This window comes from Cydia splendana, chromosome Z, assembly GCF_910591565.1.
Source record: "Cydia splendana chromosome Z, ilCydSple1.2, whole genome shotgun sequence".
Taxonomy (NCBI): domain Eukaryota; kingdom Metazoa; phylum Arthropoda; class Insecta; order Lepidoptera; family Tortricidae; genus Cydia; species Cydia splendana.
This window is the reverse complement of record NC_085987.1, coordinates 26,003,703-26,025,980: the sequence shown is the minus strand read 5'-3', so window position 1 is coordinate 26,025,980 and position 22,278 is coordinate 26,003,703. Positions and strand designations below refer to the sequence as shown.

The following is a 22,278-nucleotide window of genomic DNA, read 5'->3' as shown; positions in this document are numbered from 1 at the left end:
TGAAATTGTGAATAGAATTTGACGAAAGCGAAACACGACGAACGCGATACCTAGATTTATTTTGACTTGACGTTTGTTTGACTGTCGTTGTCGTCATTATTTTGGCATTAGATGTTTCATCACTCACAGAAGTGGAAAATTAACTAAATTATTGTTTCAAACCCGAGTTTATTATGATAATAAAATTAAAATACATATAAATGACTAATTGAGGAAAATTTGGGTTTGAAATGATGCAACATCAATAGGCTTATAAAAGGTACCTACTCTATGATTTCCATTACATATTTTTTGCGTGTGTTTCATTTATTATTACTGTATTACATTTTAAGTCTTCAAAGTTGAGCTTACAAATTATACTTGTCCGGAGGATAAGTAAAAAAATATATGTATTCGGTAAAACGAACATTGATTTAAAGGGGCGTTACTGTACTTTTATATTATTAGGTAGGTAAAGGAAAAATCGATCAATTTACCACATATAAAGTACTTACAATGTTTATTTTTTCAGCGAAGCAGTCATGGAAAGATTTCCTTTGAAGTCTACAACACCTAAAATGAGCACAACATATCAGTCTGTGTACAAAAAGGTAAATATTAAATTTAATTATAACTTTTTAAATAAATGTTTTCTAAGTTAGAAAACACCTTATAATAACACCACCTTGCGCGGGCCACCCCAGAGTTTTTGCACCTAAGCAAATGCACAGTCAAAAAGCAGCTTTATTTTGATTTTAGTTAAACTGCGACTGGGGTTAAAATGGCCGGTAATCTCCATATGTAACAAACACGGGGCACAAAATGAGCTCTTGGAATGCAAAGGACCATGGGCAGAAATGTCCCCACCCACCAACAGAAATGAAACATGTCTCATTTAATAGATCTTAGCAACCTGATGATTTTTTACTATGACGAGGATCGCCATATGTATGGGGTTTTCTTGGAAAACCGTGTTTTGTTTTTACATATTTTTTGCTCATTTCATTGAAAGTTTTTGTTTTTTTATTATACTAGTTGATTGATAAACAAGCATGCGGGGCTGCGTGATGGTAAACAGTCACCGCAGCCTATAGACGGATGTAACAACTCATAGTTATCACGTAATACGCGTTACCGACCATGTGACGTAAAGATCTTATGCCACAATACCCAGTAATTGCACTGCCATGTCTCACCCTTCAAACCGGAACACCGCCATGAAAACATAACTGCTTAGGGACAGAAAAAAACCCCATACATAGGGTGATTCTCGTCATAGTAAAAAATCATCAGTTTGCCAAGATCTATTAAATGAGACATGTTTCATTTCTGTTGGTGGGTGGGGACAGTGCCCATACAAATTTGCCCATGGTCCTTTCTTGAAATAAATATTTGAATTTCAAAAATACTGGATGTAGATCTCCGACCGTGGTAATGTAGAAGATACATTTTTTTTTTCACAATGTTGACAAATGTAGGCTTTTTTTGGCCAGTAATATCCGTTCAGGGTTAACGACAGAGTTTAATCTGGAATTCAGTCAGACTAAAGTAAAAGTAGTCTGAACAACATTTTGAAGCAGGCAGGCAATTGAAATTAGTAATATAAGCCTGTTGTGAATCAACTTATGCTTAAATCTATTTATACATAAATTGGTTTAAATCAAACCAATTTATGTATAAATATAAATTGGTTTGATTTAAACCAAACCTTATTTTTTGAAGCTTTCAATGCCTGTCATTGCACCCTTACTACTTAATTATCGTTGAATGCAGTATTGTTTCTTTTTAGAAATAAAGGAAAGAGCTAAAAAAAATGAGCCAATTTAAGGATTTATGGTAGTTTCCCTCCAGGGCCCAACTTATTTTTCCACACTGTATGTATGGACTATGACAACATACATAACTGCCTGACACAAACAGCATCCGTTCACGAGTATGACGCGTATCTGAGCCATTGCCTCCCTCAACTATCATTTGGGAAAATGGCCACCCGATCAACAACGCCACCGTAAGCAAAGACTTTTAAGCGAGCATGACATGTTCAAGCTGCCGGGCTGTATTAATATATAAAAAAAACATTTAATTAAGTGACATACAACATTTGTGCTTGTATGTTACGTTAAAGACGGCATAGCACATCAACGCAACAACATAATATTCGTAAGGAGCATGCCTATCTATAAATAACTAAATTACAAGCTTAAATTGACTTAGAGATGTAGAGGTCTCGTAAGTGCCAGAAACATTAAAAATGTAGTAGATAAGGTAAAGATTAAAGATTTTTATTGAACATAAGAAAATAAATTTAAATAACTATTCGATCATAGACAGCTGCAGTAGTGTGAACTGTGTCGCAAAATATATTATAAACAAGATATATTAACATAAGAATAAAGTCAATTTAAAATTAAAATCTTAGAGATGTATAAGGTTTCCAAATGTCCAAAACTAAAATTAACTAATACAATTCAATCAAACGAGAACATGGTGGTCTCTTGTGTCAGTTCTACATAGTTATTTCACAGAAAAAAAAACACCAAAACAAAAATACTTTATCATACTATCAAAATCAATTTACTGACTTAAACGCATTTTCATCTATAAAATCATGTACCGCATAGTACGCCTTACTTAACAAACAGAATGTCTTTGGATAGCTCTTATTATTTGTTTTGTTTGGTATATAGATCTTTGTAATTCTTTTTAAAATAGTAGCTTAGCAGTAAGCTATTTACAAACTGAAGGACGCGTGTTGGAACCAACGAGTTTCCTGAAACTTTATTATTTACCAGAAAGAATACATATGGTTTACGTAACCTATGACCGCCACACTAGGCTAGGCCTGTTTCGTGGAGTCAATTTAAACAATTCCAATTTTGAACAACTTAAGCTTTATGTACGAAGTATATTTACTATTTATCAATAGCTTTTAAGTGAAGGAAAACATCGTCAGGAAAACGCATTAGTCCCCCTTCTGGGTTAAAAGGTCAGATGGCAGTCGCTTTCGTTAAAACTGATCGGACGGAGACGGAAAGCGAATATAATTATAAGCAAGTTATTTTCAACCCCTCCGATTTAGTCCGTGGCCTTCACTTAATTATACGGCAAATGATGATGATGGAATTTCCTTTTACAGAGTTGCTCCATTTATCTCTCAGATTGATTTAAGAAGGGGAGCCAATCGAATTTTTGATGCAAAATTTTGACTTAAGGAGGGATGCCCCCCAAAATTTGTAAAAAAAAATGTTTTGCCTTGTGGTCAAGTTTGGTATCATTTTCGTGTAATTTAAGGATGCTGAATTCATTTCTGAAATTTAATTTATACGTTTTCATTTAAAAACTTAAAAAAAATGAAAAATTTAAATTCGACGTTATGATTTTTTTCAAATAAAAGCCAATATTTTTTTTATTTTAATATGTTGACAAAAAAAAATTTACGAAATAGCCCTATTATTCCTCATTAAAAAAAGTATAAACATGAATATGTTAATTTGATAACTCTGGATGAAAAAAATATATATTTTGACCTACTTTCGAACACAAGCTCACTAAATTGGGGTAGGGTGAGGGGGTGATTTGTCCCATAAAATCATAAATTATATATATCGCACTTTTTTGTCGTGAGCGCCACGGACTAATTGTATAATTGCAATATTAGTCTTTCTGTTCTGTACAATTCAACAAGAGACACACGTTCTTTCTGCGTTAAGCCGAGAGACCGTCAGAATTTGTGATTGTGTAAATGATTATATTTTAAGATACTTTCTACGAATTAAAAATGTAATAAGAATAGGTAGATAGTAGATACGTAAAGTATATATGCAACTTCACTTGATAATTTGTCTATTTATTTACATTAAAAGTATTAAAACTCATTTTAATTTTTCGTGAACAGACAATGTGATGGCGTCAGCAATATCGGAAATAATATCGTTACTTAGTATTATAAGACCTATATTTCTTCACAGTTCAATGCCCCATATATTATCTTATGGGTCACGACGAACTATCTCCACATTCCGTGCCCCACATATGGGTCACAAACACTAATGTTCGGACCATGAAACTACACAAGGGGGGTGTAGATTTTCCTCTTTTTTGGAGAGAATCTAGCGTTCATTAATAAAATTAAATGTAAAATCGTATTAAAATTGTGATATTGTATAATTCAGTGCATAGATAATATGTACTTAATAATTAGTATATTTTATAAAACGATTATTGTTCACATACATGCTCTGTACATAGCAATATGCAGTGTATCGTACCATTACCAAGATATTGTCGAGGGCCGCGCGGCGCCTGGAGGGGTTATTGATTTTTCCCGCCCCCGCTTTTCATTCAAGGAAATAGCGTTCCATGTACCGCCTTGTTGGGGGATTGTATCTACTTATAACGGTTACGACAATATTATTGTGCTTTCAGAAACTAATAATACATATAAGAATATAACTGATTGTGTAGGGGCCGGGCTTACGAAAATTCAAGTAAGTGATGACCGGCTTTTAACTGTTAATTTTTGTCGTTTTCAAATTAAACTGCATTTGTGTTTTTCTTCTATCTGATGTGCAATATTGAATAAAAAGCATATTTCGTATTGGTTTAATGTTTGACAAAAAAAAATCGTGAAGGCTAAGAGTAATTTTATTTCTCATAATACGCGTGTGATTTCTCTACGTGTCCTCTTATACGTCTTTTGAGTGCAATAACGCCAATAACTCACTAGCAGTAGTCTGTAGTAATTTAACGTAATTTTAAGTAATGAATATAGTCATCCTGGTTTAATGTTAATAATGGTGTATGTTATCGTTATTGTTTTTAATATCTGGGAGACCGAGTTTTGCTCGGAAAACATATAAAAACTCAAAAATGCGCTTTCCTAGAGATAAGACCTAGCTAGATCGATTTTTCACCCCCATATACCAAAATTCACCGAAATCGTTAGAGCCGTTTCCGCGATCCCCGAAATATATAAATAAATAAATATACAAGAATTGCTCGTTTAAAGGTATTAGATAGATAGATTAGATACAGCATAAGTATAGTTGTTATTTTATAATTATACTCGTAACTATGTATTATACCAGCATTCAAGGAAGATCTCGTACTTTGTCGTTGGTGACAGACAACTCGAAGATTGAATGCCGCGCATAGCCAATGGAGTTGTCGCGAACGGGCCGCTGTGTATCCAAGAGCTGCATGGTGAATAATCCGCGGCGATATATTAGGTCATTACCTATGAAATTGGCGTTTTGTCCGGAGAATTTCAACGAAACACGAATTTCCATACAATTAATTTTGCGGATATTTTTTTGATGGCTAATTCAAACCAAACAAAATTTTTCCAGTAATTTTTGACACCTTTAAGGTATGTTTTCAATATCTCCATTTCTTGAAAATTGGTACCATTAGAAAAATATAAGTAATTTTAATACTCGAACCGACAGCACATGAAAAGACCTATTTTCAAGGCTTAATTCTGAACACTTAACAATAAAAAATAACAATTAATTGTATGTAAAATCGTTGTTTATTGAGTGCACTGTAGTTTTATTGTAATTGTGTATGTACTTTTGTAAAAAAAAAAAAAACTAGGATCAGACTTATATCTATGAACAAAAACGCCAATTTCATAGGTAAGGACCTAATATTTAGGGTGCGTTTCAACCAGAGATGTGCGAGGATGCGTTGCGAAGGATGTGTTTTTAAGAACCAATAGAATCACTGCACGCTGATCGAGGAAAACAAATAAAGTGTTTCTATTGGTTCTTAACAAACACATCCCTGGCATTTCGCAACGCATCCTCGCACATCTCTGGTCAAAACTCACCCTTATATTGTTCGTGACTAATAGTGCATGCCTTGCTTAACAGATTGTATGTTGTGGTAGGGGTCGAGCGGCAGGAATGGGGCCGGCCTGGGTGCGGGCGGGACCGACGAGCTGGTAGAGATCGCGGCGACGCGGCCGGCCCACGGCGACAGCGCGCCCACCAGCCACGGCACTTTCCAGCTCTACGAGCACGGCACCAGGACCAACCACCCGGACAATACTCCCAATTGTAAATATACCTTTTCATTCGGCTTATGGAGTTTATAAGCATTAATGATGATTTGCTGGCCAAGCCTCGGTAACAGCTGTTCACTTTACTTGTCACGTGGGTTTACAGAACACTAAGCGCTTTCCTGAAAGTATCTAAATTTTCAGGAAAATGACTCCAACTAAGCACTGTCAAGCCAAAAATGAAAAATGGCAAGCATGTAAAAGAAAACTAGTTTCTATAGCAGTATGTCCATATTATGATTGAATGAAGCAATTTTACCAGACTAAATATACCTACTTACTCGTATGTACTACGTATGATATTGATAAGACGCCACATAATTATTGAAATCTATTGTTTTCTGTTGTAGCTTGCATTGCTCAATATTTTGGCGAATCTACTGGTAAGCACTGGTGCGCTAAAAAGTGCTATTAAAGTTATTATGATTATGTACGCAATCTACTACAAGTAAACAAATCGACACTCCAATATGTATACTGACAACCTTCACTTCACTAGCGATGTCGAAGTTTCGGGCTAGATAAGATAAGCAATTATTAGTAGAATCGGCTAAGACCTAAATGATTAGTGCGTGTGTTTTCGACGTGTTACGGAGTGGGTAGTCCAAATGGAATCTCGACAATTCGCTGGCGAAGACACCGAGCCGCTGGTTGTTGAAAGGGATTCAGAATGTAGGTAATATTGAACTTATTACGTATCCACCAATATATCATATGAACTTATTTCCAAAGCATCAAGCACTTATCAGTGGAGAGAACAAGGTAGTAGTAGTCTAGACTAAACGCCCACTCTGTAGCCAAAACACTTATTGAACTGACCAATTATAATATTGCGAAAGTAAATTAAGTGATATACTTACTCGTATTTATTCAACCTGCCTGTGACGGCTGGCTGATGATATATTGTTTGTTGTAAATTATCCTGCAAATTGGGTTCACTATTAATAAATATATAACCAAAACGGATTGTTGGAGAGATGTTAGATATACTACTTATTATTGCAGTGGTAGAAAACACTGACCATGACAAACACCATACAATAACTTTGTTAGATTTCATGCATTTCATTAGTAATTAGAGGGTACCAACCGGTTGCTATTTTTAGGGTTCCGTATACCCAAAGGGTAAAACGGGACCCTATTACTACGACTCCGCTGTCCGTCCGTCCGTCCGTCTGTCACCAGGCTGTATCTCACGAACCGTGATAGCCAGACAGTTGAAATTTTCACAGATGATGTATTTCTGTTGCCGCTATAACAACAAATACTAAAAAGTAAGGAACCCTCGGTGGGCGAGTCCGACTCGCTCGCACTTGTCCGGTTTTTTTAACAACATCGATCGCTTATTTGCGTGGTTTTGGCCTTAATTGACAAAAATATGATCTGAGAATGCTAGGATAATAAAAGCTCAGGAATTGAGGAGGCTTAGAAGTTATTATATTATATTTGGCTAGTTAATGGTCGTTTAAAAAAAGTAGTACAGTAGTTATTTACCACCAACTCACTTTGATGGTAACTAGTGGGAACTTTAATTACCTGTTACCACCAAAATATTTTAATGTTTAATAAGTATTGACAAAAATATCTACATAAATATAGATGCGTTATATCTTCCATCAACAGCCGATTCAACTGAATGCTCTAAAACTGAACAAACGTTTCAGTAAAAATATATAATAATTCTACACTAATCTGTTTAACAATATATCCACTATCCGCAAAACAATTATACTCTGGCAGTGACGCTCAGGCACAGCAACCTTGTCAGTAGAAAAAGGCGGAAATTAAAAAAAATATTTAGGCGCGTAGAGTACCTATAACTTATTACTATACTCTTTGGCGTAGAGTTTTGATAGTGCGAGACTTCCCATACAAAATTTGAATTTCGCGCCTTTTTCTACTGACAATTTGGGTGTGTTTCAGCCAATTTCAGCAAAAGAGCTATATCTACGCACTTATAGTATACTAAATCGCCAGTCCACGTAAAACATTCGCACTTCCCATTTAAAGTTGGTCAAGCAGATCTTGTCAGTAGAAAAAGGCGGCAAATTTGAAAAATGTAGGCGCGAAGGGATATCGTCTCATAGAAAATTTGAATTTCGCGCCTTTTTCTACTGACATGATTTGCTTGACCGTCTATATCTAGGTATTTTTGTCAGGCTTTAGATAACAGAAAAGAACGTATTACAAATACGTTTTGTTAATAACCACAATAAAATTCATATCGTGGTTTGGGTTTGGAGGCCTAAAAACTACTCTGCAATAATGGTCTGTCGCCAGGTCTGCTTTGGACGGATAAAAAATGATATTATAAACCTAGTGCAGCACTATCACCGCCGCCATAATATACGTATGGCAACACTCAAGTAGCGAAAATTAAAAAGTTTACTTTGACGTTTATGTTACGACGACGTTTGCGTTGCGATTACGACTGTCACTTGCCTTCGTATGTATTTTAAACAATATGATTATCATTTGTTTATATTATGTTACAAATAGCTTCCTATAAATTTAAGTGTAGCTAAAAGAATCAACATTTTAAAGATTTATAGACATTTGATGTTTTTTTCATGTAACGCAGTTTCTTTTTCGGTATCTCTCCCGATTTTCTTGCTTTTAACCCTCGATATATTGTTCCAGGGGACGCAGTTATATTTTCTGGAATGCAGGGTAAGTATTTCTTAATAATAATATAATTTGAAGTAAATATTTATTGGTTATTGCTGCTGCAGATTCTATTGTCATAATTTGTTTGTCATTGCAAGAAGAAACTCTAAGTTTTGATTGTGATTGTAAATCTTTTTTCTGTACGATAAAGTTATATGCTCTAATCGGGTGTGTAATGTATCGAAAAATCATGAATTAGATTTTATATCATGTAAATGCTTGTATCATTATCACAACTGTATGTATTATAGTATAATGGATTTTGACATATTGAATTTTAAGTGTTGTTTAGATATATTGTATAATGGATTTTGTTGTATTGTATTTTAATATAACACTTTACTTTATAATACAATCAAAAACATTATTTTTTATGCAGGGTGGCAGTTCTAACCTAACCCACTTTTTGCTAGATATTCATTTGTGTGGGGTCACAGTTAAAGTAACCTGACCCTCTTATCTCGGAGTGTTTTGTTTCTATTGAGCCCTACATATAATTATACAGTATCAAAAAATCATGAATTAGATTTTATATCATGTAAATGCTTGTATCATTATCACAACTGTATATATTTACTCACTGCACATGGCAATATAGGCAGCCTAGTGATGGGTCAAATCGAAAAATTTTCAAACCGAATAAGTCGACTCCGATTTAAACCCAAATCAGTTTGTAAACCGATTTGGCCAAGTCAATTTAACTTCTAGTTTTTAAGTATCAGTAGTTCAAACCGCTCCGTAGTCACTTGGTTTTGAGTTGAGGAAATCGAATTGTCAATTTTACGGTCTTTTCGACACTTAGAATCCTTAGACTAACACAACATCAAAAACTTTGACAAAACTTTTGTAATATTTTTTACTGTCCATTGCGCAGTAGATCACAATTTCATTAATTGCTAAAGCTAAACGGGAAAGCACTATACGAGCAAGCAGGAAAGAGCGTGCGGTCTCGTGTGAATTCGTTCAGTTAGCAAATCGACGCGGCGCAAAACTGCCAAATCGATCTCTTTAAGACCATGCGAAATTGAACCTTACCACTTAATCAATAAGTTTCATTTTACTTTACCTGTAGATACCAAGTTTCGACTTGACTCAATAATGGCGGCAATGTGCATGTGAACATTTTTCTTAGTGGTTTGAAATCAATTCGCGTACATTTTATTCCTCAATATGTCAAACGAAAGTGACGCAGAAACAAATTGGAAAGGGTGTGTTTAGAGCGGGTGAACGTATCTTAAGCACAGAATAAATAATAGTACTAAGTACAGAAGACTCACTCTCTAACAAAACGCGTCTGTTACGATCAGCACAGATATGGCCGCTAGGTGGCGACAGCGCCACGCGCGGCTTATGGCAAACCCCAAAATTGGGGCCGAACGGATGCACTTTTAGCTACGTGTAGCAAAGCGACGAAATCGCGGAGTGAGACACGCCTGTCTTAAGTCGATTTACGAAACACTCGCGTCGATTTAGTCGACTTCAGACCTAAATCGGTTTGAACCGATTTGTGAAGTCGAATCGTAACATCGGTAAGGCAGCCCAGCCACATTAGCACAATGCGGATTGGGGACTTCACACGCACCATTTAATGTATATAGCTGGTCAAGCAAATCTTGTCAGTAGAAAAAGGCGCGAAATTCAAATTTTCTATGGGACGATAACCCTTCGCGCCTACGTTTTTTAAATTTGCCGCCTTTTTCTACTGACAAGATTTGCTTGACCAACAATATTAAATTTTTTAATTTCTTAACTTATCAACAGTTGCTTTTACACGCGTGAGTCTAAACTATATCTAAATATAGTAAGACAAGTGCTCACTCCATACATCAGTATTGGTACCAAAAAGACTATTATTTGTGAAAATAATACATCAGTTTTGGTACCAGAAAGACTATTATTTGTAAAAATAATAGTCTTTTTGGTAAAAATAATAGTCTTTTTGGTACCAAAACTGATGTATGGAGTGAGCAATCTAATGTATTTTTTTCTCTATGATACTATCTAGCCCAGATGCATGGAGTCGTGCGCGAGATTGCAACTCATGCTAGATAGCTGGTCAGATAAATGTTATAGTAATTGTTTTATTAGTAGGCGATGACGACATCCCTGGCATCGGTCAGTATGATGACTTCCACACAATCGACTGGCAGCGGGACATCGCTCGGGACCGCATGCGCCACAGATACATAGTCAAGAAAAGACAAGACTCAATATGGGACTTAATAAAAGTAATTATACCACCATTATTTTTTTAGAAAATAAATGTGCTTTCAAGTAATAGGTAACTTATTGTCAGCTGTTAATAAGCTCATGTTTTAAATATGGGGAAATTATCTAGAAGATGTTATATATGTCTATAGATGTTAGCAGGAGAGTTGATGTGAATGATTTTACACACAGCTATACGAGCCCCGATGCAAATTAGTTCGTCTAGTTCCACGCAACAATTTTGTTTATTCTAATAAATTTTACACATGAACATAAAATGACCCAGTAATGGGAACCATAATAGTAATGTTTAATGTAGTTTATTTTGATTGTATAATAAAATTGCATGAGGTTTTAATTGCTGAAAAGACGTACTTTTCAAAAACGTTGTCCAAATCATATTGTCCTCTCCTACAGCACTTCTGCATGCATGGGCTCGAAACAAAATTGTCAGTTCATTGGCAGAGCCCTGTTGCTTTCCCTAGTAATAGCCCTTTTCACATCTGTTGTAATCCTACCCGTCAAATAAAAAATAAAAATTCGTTATTTTTTTTCTTTCAGTACTTTCAGATTTAGTTATTGTAGAATATTACCATATAAAATTAAACTACATTAGTATAAGCATTAAATATTAGTATTTTTTTAACTAAAACATTATTTTTGAACAAACGCGAGAACCTCAAAAAATGGTCTTACTAGACGAAAACATATGCATCAGGGCTCGTATAGAGCTAATTGCAAAAAACATAGTGAATAAATGGACGACTGAGTTGAGTGTCATACAATATTTAAGGTAAAGAAACTTATTGCTCAATCTTGAAGTTGCCTGTTGATCTTGTTGTAAAAAATAACTCTTATTTTAAAATCTCGCTGTTATTACATGACATACATTGTATTGCATATTATGAAAATAATAGATGTAAAGCAGGTTCTAAGTATGGTGATATGTTTGGTAGGGCGCACACGACGCGTGGTCGGGCTGGGTGTGCGTGCTGCTGGTGGGCGTGTGCACCGGCGTGGTGGCCGGCGTCATCGACATCGGCGCCTCCTGGATGACGGACCTCAAGTTCGGCATCTGTCCCCAGGCCTTCTGGTTCAATCAAGAACAATGCTGTTGGTCTGACAATGAAACTACATTTGATCATGGAAATTGTTCACAGGTATAACATCTACATAATAACTACTTAGTAACATAATTAAAATATAATAAAAATAATAATCATTTCTTTCGGACCACAAATATCCATAACAGGTTAGTCAAACATGTACATGCAGGAACTTGTAATTTAGACTATGTTAGTACTTATTAGATACCTATCTACCTACTACATTTCATAGGGAGCTAAGGAACGGTGCAGGTTCGACCAGTGCTGCATATAGCGACTATGGAGCCTACCCGCTATCACACCCAGGATACTGTTGCTACTGTCAAGCACTCTGCGACTTGTCGCGGCGGCACGCTTTCTTATTGTAGCAGAGAAACTGTCTACCCGCGCGTCCGCGAACATGCCTGACGCGCTGCAGAAGCGTGGCAGACGCAACAGTACCCTGAAGACGTTGTTAAACTGAACCCGTAGGGCGCTGATCGATCTTTGCGAATAATTAGCCCATAGGCTGCTGAAATAAAAACCATACTGTTATAAAATTAATGCACAAGTTTTCATGTCTGTTTGTTTGATACATATCTTGTAACTAAAAACGAATTATGGCATTATTATTATAATGTGAGACAACTTTCAGTGGGTGACATGGCCCGAACTGCTGGGAGGCTCCCGTGAAGGCCCGGGCGCCTACATCGTCAGTTACCTGTTCTACATAGTGTGGTGCCTCATATTCGCGGCTCTCTCGGCGTCGCTCGTGCGCATGTTCGCGCCCTATGCCTGTGGTTCTGGTAGGTAATCTGTCAGGTGTTATTCGGGTGAAGGTCGTAGTTCCCCTTCAGGGCTGGAAGGTCAGATATGGCAGTCGCTTTCATATAAAAATAGTCCCTATTCCTATGTCAATTCTTGGAATTAGTTTGCAGAGGGGGCCCTAGGCTTCCCAAGTGAGATAAAAAAAAAATCGCTATTTGTTTTTCACCTTAGGTTAGGAATTTATAAAATGGATATAAAAGTAAAATACATAAAGTTATACATTATAATAATTGATATGATAGATAAGTTCATTAATGCCTTATCTTCTATGACTCTTACACCAGTTTCAATAATTTTGTTAGCAGAGCATTTAATGTGACTATGTATTAGGGTTTACTGTAAAGATGCTGATGTAAACCTTTTGCTTTTAACAAGAGAGAAGTATGACGTTGATGTATAAATTGTCATTTGGTGTTCACCAAACGCGTCCCTTACATTATTATTGATACTTGTATTTGTTTTTACACTTTTGTAATTTTTCTAGGTATACCTGAAATTAAAACGATCCTCAGTGGTTTCATAATCAGAGGCTACCTCGGCAAGTGGACGCTAATCATAAAGGTCGTGGGCCTAATATTGTCAGTGTCTTCTGGATTAAGTCTCGGGAAGGAGGGGCCCATGGTGCATATCGCGAGTTGCTTGGGTAAGTGTTGCCAGATTATTGCTATTACCACGGCTCTTTGACGACACTTAATCACTAATGAAACTTAAGTCTTTACAAGATCATATCACTCTCTGGCCTGATGGTTTGTAACCATACAAGTACAATAGGTATTTATACAATCTCTGTAGTGCTGACACAGGTTAAAATATTGTAGAACCTGTATAAAAGCCATTTTATTAAATTATCCCTCGTGCATTTATTGTGCAATAATGAGTAGTCCGCCTAAGTTAGAGTCGGACCTAGAGAACTCTGCAGCGATTTTTATAACACAGACGTGCAAGTGTTATTTAAACGTCATAATTTCATAGAAGTTTGACGTTTAAAATATTTACTACGATTAAAATTGCTGCAGAGTTAGTTATCTTGGTCTGATTCTAAGTCTGCATCGAGTTTGACAGAACAAAGTGTAGATGTGGCATTCATAATATTTTATAGAAATTTGACATTTATGATGACACTTCCACACCGCATTAGAGTCTGTGCGGAAAAAGAAGAGTCACACATTGTATTGATTTTCTTTATTTCACGACTCTTCTCTTTCCACACAGACTCTATTGCAGTGTATCTCAGACTGCGTGATGGTAAATGTATTAGAACAGTTATTTAGAATACCGTCACATCGTTCGAATAGCCATTTTTGGGCAGATTTTTTAATAGGTTTATTTGTCTCAGGTAACATATTGTCATATTTGTTCCCTAAATATGGGCGTAATGAGGCTAAGAAACGTGAGATCCTGTCCGCCGCCGCTGCGGCGGGCGTGTCCGTCGCCTTCGGGGCGCCCATCGGCGGAGTGCTCTTCAGTCTAGAGGAGGTAACCTGACCCGCATTCATATATTATTTTACCATGCCACTAGTATCAGCTCCTTAATATTATATTGTATTTCAGGTATCATATTATTTCCCTCTGAAAACGCTGTGGCGCTCGTTCTTCTGTGCCCTGATAGCGGCTTTCATCCTGCGCTCGATCAACCCCTTCGGCAACGAACATTCTGTTCTCTTCTTTGTGGAGTACAATAAACCGTGGATATTCTTCGAGCTGATACCATTTGTCGGGTTGGGGATTATAGGAGTAAGTAAATCATGCCGCCTTACTTTAGATACAACTTAAATAAAAGCGTTTATTGCACTGACTGTATTATTACAAAATTATTTTTAATAAAGTCTGGAAGGAAGTTCACGACATATGTTCTACTTTTGTGTCGTTCAGGGCTGCATCGCGACGATATTCATAAAGGCGAACCTGTACTGGTGCCGCTACCGCAAGTACTCGAAGCTGGGCCAGTACCCGGTGACGGAGGTGCTGGTGGTGACGCTGGTGACCGCCGTGATCGCGTACCCCAACCGCTACACGCGAATGAACACCAGCCAGCTCATCTACCTGCTCTTCAACCAGTGCGGCATCTCCAACTCCGATCCCCTATGGTCACTCACTTTTTAATGTTTTCCTTTTTGTCAAGATATTTTCTTATTTTGATTTGAACTCGACTAATTTATTTTTCTTACTGCACATTGTAAGGCTATCCGCTTATGTAATTCAACCTAAAAGCTTTCTATATATTTGTGTGTTTAAATTCAAATATATAACTCAAAGCCTTCAGTTCAAACTGAAGGCTCACCTAAGTTGTCGCAAGGGTACCTATTTATTAGCATCAAATATTAACTATTCTCAATGTAACAACTACTTTCTTTGGGCTTTCGTTGGGAGCAAAATGTATGAGTAATAAATTAGACCAAGAAAGTGTAATAATTCGTTAGGTTGAGAGACATATAGCTGTCAATATTACTCAGTTCTATGTTACATTTTCAAGATAGTTGAAATTCGACTTAATGTCACTATGACAATGTTCAAATTTCGATAAAAGTGAAACATTGAGCCCTGTAATGTAATATTGCGTTATGTTTGCATAAATGTGATGATACTTGCAGCGACTACAATCGCAACTTCACGGACGTGAACTCTGCCATCGAGAAGGCGGCGGCGGGCCCCGGCGTGTACCAGGCCATCTGGCTGCTGTTCCTGGCGCTGGTGGTGAAGCTGGTCATGACGGTGTTCACCTTCGGCATCAAGGTGCCCTGCGGCCTGTTCATCCCCAGCCTCGCGCTCGGCGCCATCGCCGGCCGCATCGTCGGCATTGGTAAGCGTGTGACAAACTTCATTGCCTTGCCAGAGTTGCCATCATGTCATTTGTACGCCTAAGTAATACGTCTAGTAAGCTAGTTTCTTTCTTCGCCGCATTTATTCATCGCGCAGAAAGGGCGTTATGGTGAAACTTGTCAACGAGAGGGAAGTGAAGGCGCGTATTATACACTAATACGTGTTATATACTAAGAAATACATTTAGAGGTCAAAACAATGTTAAAAAATTTCAAAAACGTTGACGACAAATACCGGTCTGAAAGTCAGGATAATTACCCGGATTTCGCGTTTTGTGTGATCTGTAGATGACTAGATATGTATGTGTAACAGGCGTGGAGCAACTGGCGTACAAGTACTCGAAGATCTGGCTGTTCTCGGGCGAGTGTTCGACGGGCGACGACTGCATCACGCCGGGACTGTACGCCATGGTGGGCGCCGCCGCCGTGCTCGGCGGCGTCACCAGGATGACAGGTTCGGTGCTTACCATCCATATTATCGACTCATTTAACGCTGCCTTATTGCCACGGCCAAAAAATTGACAAAAAGTGATTAAATTATGGTTACGAACATACCTATTATTAACATCTCACTCTCTCATTAAGCAAAATGTGAGACTCAAATACACATTGAACTAAGAAATTGGACAGGTGGAATGCCAGCCTAAGCTTAGGTTGGCAAAATATGGGCAATAATAACATGTACCATGTACAACAGGTGTACAGTCAACACAGAAGTGTTTGTGCAGGCATGGTGTTCAAACTGACCTGCACACGCTCTTATTATTTTAACAATAAAGGACACCTAGCTCTTTTAGCTACTTCTGCTGCTAAATGACAGATTCTAGCTCGATACCGGTTTATACGCGATAAAGTCCTATTCATTTGTGTGAAAGTTTATATTTAGGTGTAATATAGACATAAATGTGTCATGTGTCAATAATATGTTGATGAAACGTGCGCAGTGTCACTGGTGGTGATAATGTTCGAGCTGACGGGCGGTGTGCGGTACATCGTGCCGCTGATGGCGGCGGCCATGGCGTCCAAGTGGGTGGGCGACGCGCTCGGCAAGCAGGGCATCTACGACGCGCACATCGCGCTCAACGGCTACCCCTTCCTCGACAGCAAGGACGAGTTCCAGCACACCTCGCTCGCCGCTGACGTCATGCAGCCCAAGTAACAACACACACACACACACACACACACACACACACACACACACACACACACACACACACACACACACATTTAAACATTAACATACCCAACATTCTTATTATTAAGGCGGGATTCTATTAGTTCCATTAGTGTGCGGCACAAGCATATTCAGTACAAAAATGCTGGTCGAATCTTTTAGGTACTTCCTAAGAATTTTTCGTAACGACATATTGGACTCTTCTATTCCCTAATTTCTGGTTGTGACTTATCCTCCTAAGGCAACACAAACAAAACAAATTGACAAACATAACAAATTGGCTAACAAAATAAATTGGTAGTTTAATTAAATATTAAACAATTTTTGGAAATGTTGATAAACTAAGTTTTTTATTCAACGAAACCAAAAAACAGCTCTGTTCCAATCCAGTTGATAGTGGTTGAAACAACACTGAATTAAGGCCTTAGATTAAATCGTCGTGTATTTGGTGTCTTATAATTCTAAATCTTATACATATTCTTTATAAGATTAACAAATTGAACATCTGTACTTTGTACCTAATTAGTTTATTGTTTGTTCATATTTATCTCTGGTCTCGTCTGAATGCTACATGACTGTAACAGGAACAGGTATCGATTTATCCGCGTGAGAACATAATTATTATGTATAATATATCTGGCACAATATTACAGGGTTCTATGTTTCACTTTTATGGAACTGAAATTTGAACATTGTCATAAGTGACATTAAATCGAATTTCAACTATCTTGAAAATGTAACATAGAACTTTGTAGTATAGGGCCAGCGATATAGTTGCATCGGTTAGTTATTAGTTAGATGTAAACGCGTTGTTGTATTGCAGGCGCAACGAGTCGCTGTCGGTGATCACGCAGGACTCGATGACGGTGGAGGACGTGGAGGCGCTGCTGAAGGAGACGGAGCACAACGGCTACCCCGTCGTCGTCTCCAAGGAGTCGCAGTACCTCGTCGGCTTCGTGCTGCGCAGGGATCTCAACCTCGCCATGGGTACTATACGCTTTGTTTATGTCGGACCATAGCCTTAATGGCCAGATTCACAAACCAAAACCAATACCGTAAGCAACCACTTTAAATTAATTCTCATTGTCCGGCTCAGTTAAGTAGTATGTTCACAGCAGTAGATATTTGCTGCATTATTTTTATATACAGTTTTTTGTTACTTAAGTTTATAAGACCATTAATGAAACTAGTGTATTATATGAATGTGTGTATGTTGTAACAGCTAACGCCCGGCGCATGATGGAGGGCATCACGGGCCAGTCGCTGGTGATGTTCGCGGGCAGCGGGCCGCCGGCGGGCGGCGCGGCGGGCGCGGGCTCCGCCGGCCACGCGCCGCCGCCGCTCAACCTGCACCGCATCCTCGACATGGCGCCCATCACCGTCACCGACCAGACGCCCATGGAGACCGTCGTCGACATGTTCCGCAAGCTCGGCCTGCGCCAGACGCTCGTCACGCATAACGGGTCAGTTGCTACCTACTAATATTGCACTCACACCCTACCATACCCTCTACTCGTCGTAGCCAATGTTGTATGTAATTTATTCATTTGTGCACGTTGTAATTATTTGTAATTCGTTGCAGGCGGTTGCTGGGCGTAATCACGAAGAAGGACGTCTTACGCCACGTGAAACAGATGGACAACGAAGATCCTAATTCTGTTTTATTCAATTGATTAAACGAAATAATATAAAGCGACACTCCAACAACATACGAACTGCGAGCATGAGCCATGTATTGTGACAGTTAGATTACTGTTGTTAAAATTAAATTTTGCTTATAACTGGTTCAACTAGAGCGGCGGTCGGCAACCTGCGGCCCGCGGGCCGCATGCGGCTCGTGAAACTGTCACTTGCGGCCTGCTAGACTCTCTGGCTATGTAATATTGAGAAACGACAATGTCTGATAAAGTCATAAATATTAACAAAGTGCGGCCCGCGTCAACTTACTCATCGTTAACTACGCTACTAAAACTACGCAAAAAAAGGTTGCCGACCGCTGAACTAGAGTATTGTCCAACTATGAATATAAACAATAGGTAATGGTTCCACACAGGAAAAACACATTGGCTTTGTGCGTTAAAGGCGGTCCGGATTTGACAGATGCCATGTCTTTGTATGAAAATTAGAATCCACATGATTCCAAATTGTTGCCACATCGAGCGTAATCATTGTTTTTTTTTAACTTTATAGATTTAATTTACCGACGTTGCACTCATTACAAAATGATTTGGACATTTTATTTTGAATGGTTACCTCAATTTAGCCAACGTAGGCGTTGTTAGATGTCCATGGACATTATTAAATGTAACTGCGTTTGTTTTAACTGGGCAAGCTATACATCTAGATAGAAACCTTTGTATGGAGACAAATCCTTTGAGAAAGCTAACTGGCAGTCTGTAACATGGTTTGAAGCTCCCTTTAAATCTTTGTATTATATTATTTTATCATTGTCTGTAGTTTTAGGAGTAGTAAATTTAAATATGTATATTTATATTTTAAGTTAAACATTTTATTTAGTAGAACAATTCTTATTTTGTACATTTAGGGCAATGAAAGTGTGCATATAATAGATCAGGTTAATTAATATTTTCATCATTTTATATTTTATTCTATAGTCATATGTCGCATGCAAACTACATTAGAGTTAGACCAAGAAAAGTGTGCAGCGATTTTGATAGCCCACGCAGTGCAGGTGTTATTTTAAACCTCAAACTTCTATGAAATTTTGACGTATAAATAACACTTACACTGCGTGGGCTGTCAAAATCGCTGCAGACTTTTCTTGGTGTAACTCTATAAGTATAGAAGGCTGCACTTGGAAAACTTCGCGGAAATTTATCAATCGTCTGTTCGCTTTCTTGGCTTAAATAAAGTTCCTTTCGAAAAAAATGTATGCGTGAGATTTGTTGGTATTTCTTATACCAATAAATATGGTATTTTTTTAGATATTAAGCATTTTTATCCTTTTACCTGGACTTTTTCTTAGTATGATTTCAGAATATGTTCTCATAATCCTTCATAAAATGATTGTACATATTGAATCAATGTTAATATTTATGAATATAGATAGTAGCTAACATACGAAATAATAATTTTATAAATAATCTTGAAATTGTTATTTTTTGTAAACTTCTTTTATTTTACTAGCACATCTAAATATAGTATATGTCTAAATAGACATATTGATAGTAGACATATTGAAAACTAATTAGACATAACGTCCAAAGCAGTATATACGTACATGTTGCCTACTTTGTGCAGTATTTCTAACTTATATTTGTATTTGGTATAGCAACAGAAAAAAACACCACACCACACGATCGGCCTTACTAAGAAATTGGCGCGCAAAGCAGCTCTGTATATGTTGTAGACGTGCCTCGCTCGAGGCAAAGCACGCATATAATGTCTGTAAATACATTATTTCAACGACGTATTTAACATATTGCATGCATGTACTGAACTCGTAGGTATAAGTAAGTTATTGTGTCAATGTTATGTAATTTAATAGCAAATGCAAAGCAAATTACAACCCGGTATGTATTTAGACTAAAAGTAGAAATGGGGTATGTACTGCCCTGCCTACTTAAGTAAAAAGGGCGCAGAAAATTGTCATACAACCGTGATTAGTAGAAAAAAGTAGGTCTGATAATATTGTTGATGGTTTTTCCTGAGGTAGGTTAGCAAGAATCGGTGAAATTACCTTGTAAAAAGGTATTTACCCCTTCGCCGACTCCATTTGGCTTTATTTTTAATTGAATGGCGACTGATGGAGGTATTGATTTGGATTACGAGGTTAACACATTCACTGCCCCCGACGCATGTGCGTCCACCGTCATACAAGTTTGTTCCTAGGCCACGCCCCCTGGCAGTGAATGCGTTAAAGTCTTGCAGTTTCAGATGATGATATTTAAAGTAAAGTTCTTTTTTTCAAATCTAGTCTCTTCCAATCTTAAGATGAACGTCCAAACACTAAACGTTTTCATTGTATTTTAGGATTGTTTCTAAGTGATCCTACCTATCACGGGCTTTTAGCTAAGGGTGGTATTACACCTGTCCAATTTATTTGTCCAATGCGTATTTGCGTCTCACATTTTGTTCGGGGAGAGAGTGAGACGCACATTGGACCAAGTTATTGGACAGGTGGAATACCAACCTAAGTTCAATTAATTTTGTACTTGTAAATACATTATTAAACCAAACAATACTTGTTTCATGGAAGTTAACAAAGCATAAACCCTTCTCTACACTATTTTGTTTTCAATAAATCTTTAGAGGAAGCTTCTTAAACAAGAAACCACAATTACTACCAGATTAATTTAATATTATTTATTTTTATCGAGTTATAAATAAATGTATTGTATTAATGCAACAATATAATGCTACAGTATTGCTGTCTTCCTAATACTAAGCACTGCTGCAAATTGTATTGTATAATTTTGAAAGAGCACATTTATAAGTTGAGAACTCTTGCTAATCCAACAACAGCCACAGCCCAGTGTTTGTATTACATATACACAATTATTAATCTACTAACTCACGTGTTATTCATAAGTGTTTGAGTGTTATTCTTATTATATTACGAATGAATTATCAATCAATGTATTTTTATATAAAAATGGACTGAGAATTTAAAATTAAAGTATGTTATTTGTAAATAAACATTTCTAACTTTTAGATTATTTGTGCGATGCATTCATGTGCAAAGCCATTTTTTATATTGGAGTTTACATCATTGTTGGAAAAATATGTTAAAATCATTATGATTGTACGTCTACTTTCTACGAATCTAATCCACGAGTAAAGAAATTGAATTGTTACAAATCACTTTAGAGCACGGATTTACACTTAAAAAGCGGATAGAAAGTACGGTTACTTTTTTTATCAATCAATATTGAGCATATTACCCAACAAGATATGTATGTGAATTGTGATCACAGGAGACTATAGTTCGTTTTTTTAGCATTAGAAATAAGGTAAACAATCTTGATGTGTCTTTTAATTGAAAAACACATTTTAAAAATAAGTTACGGCAAATATGTAACAATTATGAATCTAATACGATCATTTATATTCTTCTGCTTTCATAAGTAAAGCCCCCCATTCACACTCCTACCTTGTAGTCCGCCTCGCAGGACTACGGAGCAAGAAATAGCTCACACACGGTACTGTTTTGCCGTCCATCACCAGTACTGCTTCGTTTGTCACAAGTGTCGGTCTACTTACTCTTGAAAATGTTACGTGCAATAAAAAAAAAGAAAATAGCTCTTCTGCTATGTATTTTCTTGTTAGGGGTCATCCATTAATTACGTCACACGAATTTCTAGGTTTTTTTACCCCTCCCCCCCTCCTTGTCACACGTGGTCACATTTGGAAAACCCCTCCCCCCTGGTGTGACGTCACATTTCTTCAACGAAATCGGCAAATATTTATTTAATATTTTATCAAACCAACCCAACT

At 37.2% G+C, this 22,278-nt stretch overlaps 1 protein-coding gene across 6 annotated transcripts; it reads left to right on the top strand.

The window, feature by feature from the left end:
* The first annotated feature begins 113 nt into the window (after positions 1 to 113).
* On the top strand, positions 114 to 18,517 carry LOC134804753 (H(+)/Cl(-) exchange transporter 5). Of its 6 annotated transcripts, none has more exons than XM_063777963.1 (18): positions 114 to 259; positions 512 to 590; positions 5,870 to 6,038; positions 6,391 to 6,423; positions 8,681 to 8,710; positions 10,799 to 10,935; positions 11,872 to 12,075; positions 12,656 to 12,806; positions 13,313 to 13,471; positions 14,165 to 14,304; positions 14,380 to 14,562; positions 14,701 to 14,915; positions 15,420 to 15,628; positions 15,961 to 16,101; positions 16,592 to 16,802; positions 17,645 to 17,808; positions 18,044 to 18,284; positions 18,404 to 18,517. In XM_063777963.1, the coding sequence occupies exons 2-18, from the start codon at positions 522 to 524 to the stop codon at positions 18,492 to 18,494; spliced, it is 2,547 nt and encodes an 848-aa protein (XP_063634033.1). In that variant the 5' UTR covers positions 114 to 259; positions 512 to 521; the 3' UTR covers positions 18,495 to 18,517. The 6 variants fall into 6 exon arrangements, with proteins under 6 accessions (XP_063634033.1, XP_063634032.1, XP_063634035.1 ...); XM_063777962.1 differs by having other exon boundaries at positions 10,796 to 10,935; XM_063777965.1 differs by lacking the exon at positions 6,391 to 6,423.
* Positions 18,518 to 22,278: the final 3,761 nt, after the last annotated feature.

What these genes read in the sequence shown, in the direction of transcription:
- LOC134804753 (XM_063777962.1), top strand. Translation starts at nt 522, where the DNA reads ATGGAAAGATTTCCTTTGAAGTCTACAACACCTAAAATGAGCACAACA. An exon ending in ATATTTTGGCGAATCTACTG is followed by an intron (nt 6,424 to 8,680) that starts GTAAGCACTGGT and finishes ATATTGTTCCAG; the next exon opens with GGGACGCAGTTATATTTTCT. An exon ending in ACGCTCGTCACGCATAACGG is followed by an intron (nt 18,285 to 18,403) that starts GTCAGTTGCTAC and finishes AATTCGTTGCAG; the next exon opens with GCGGTTGCTGGGCGTAATCA.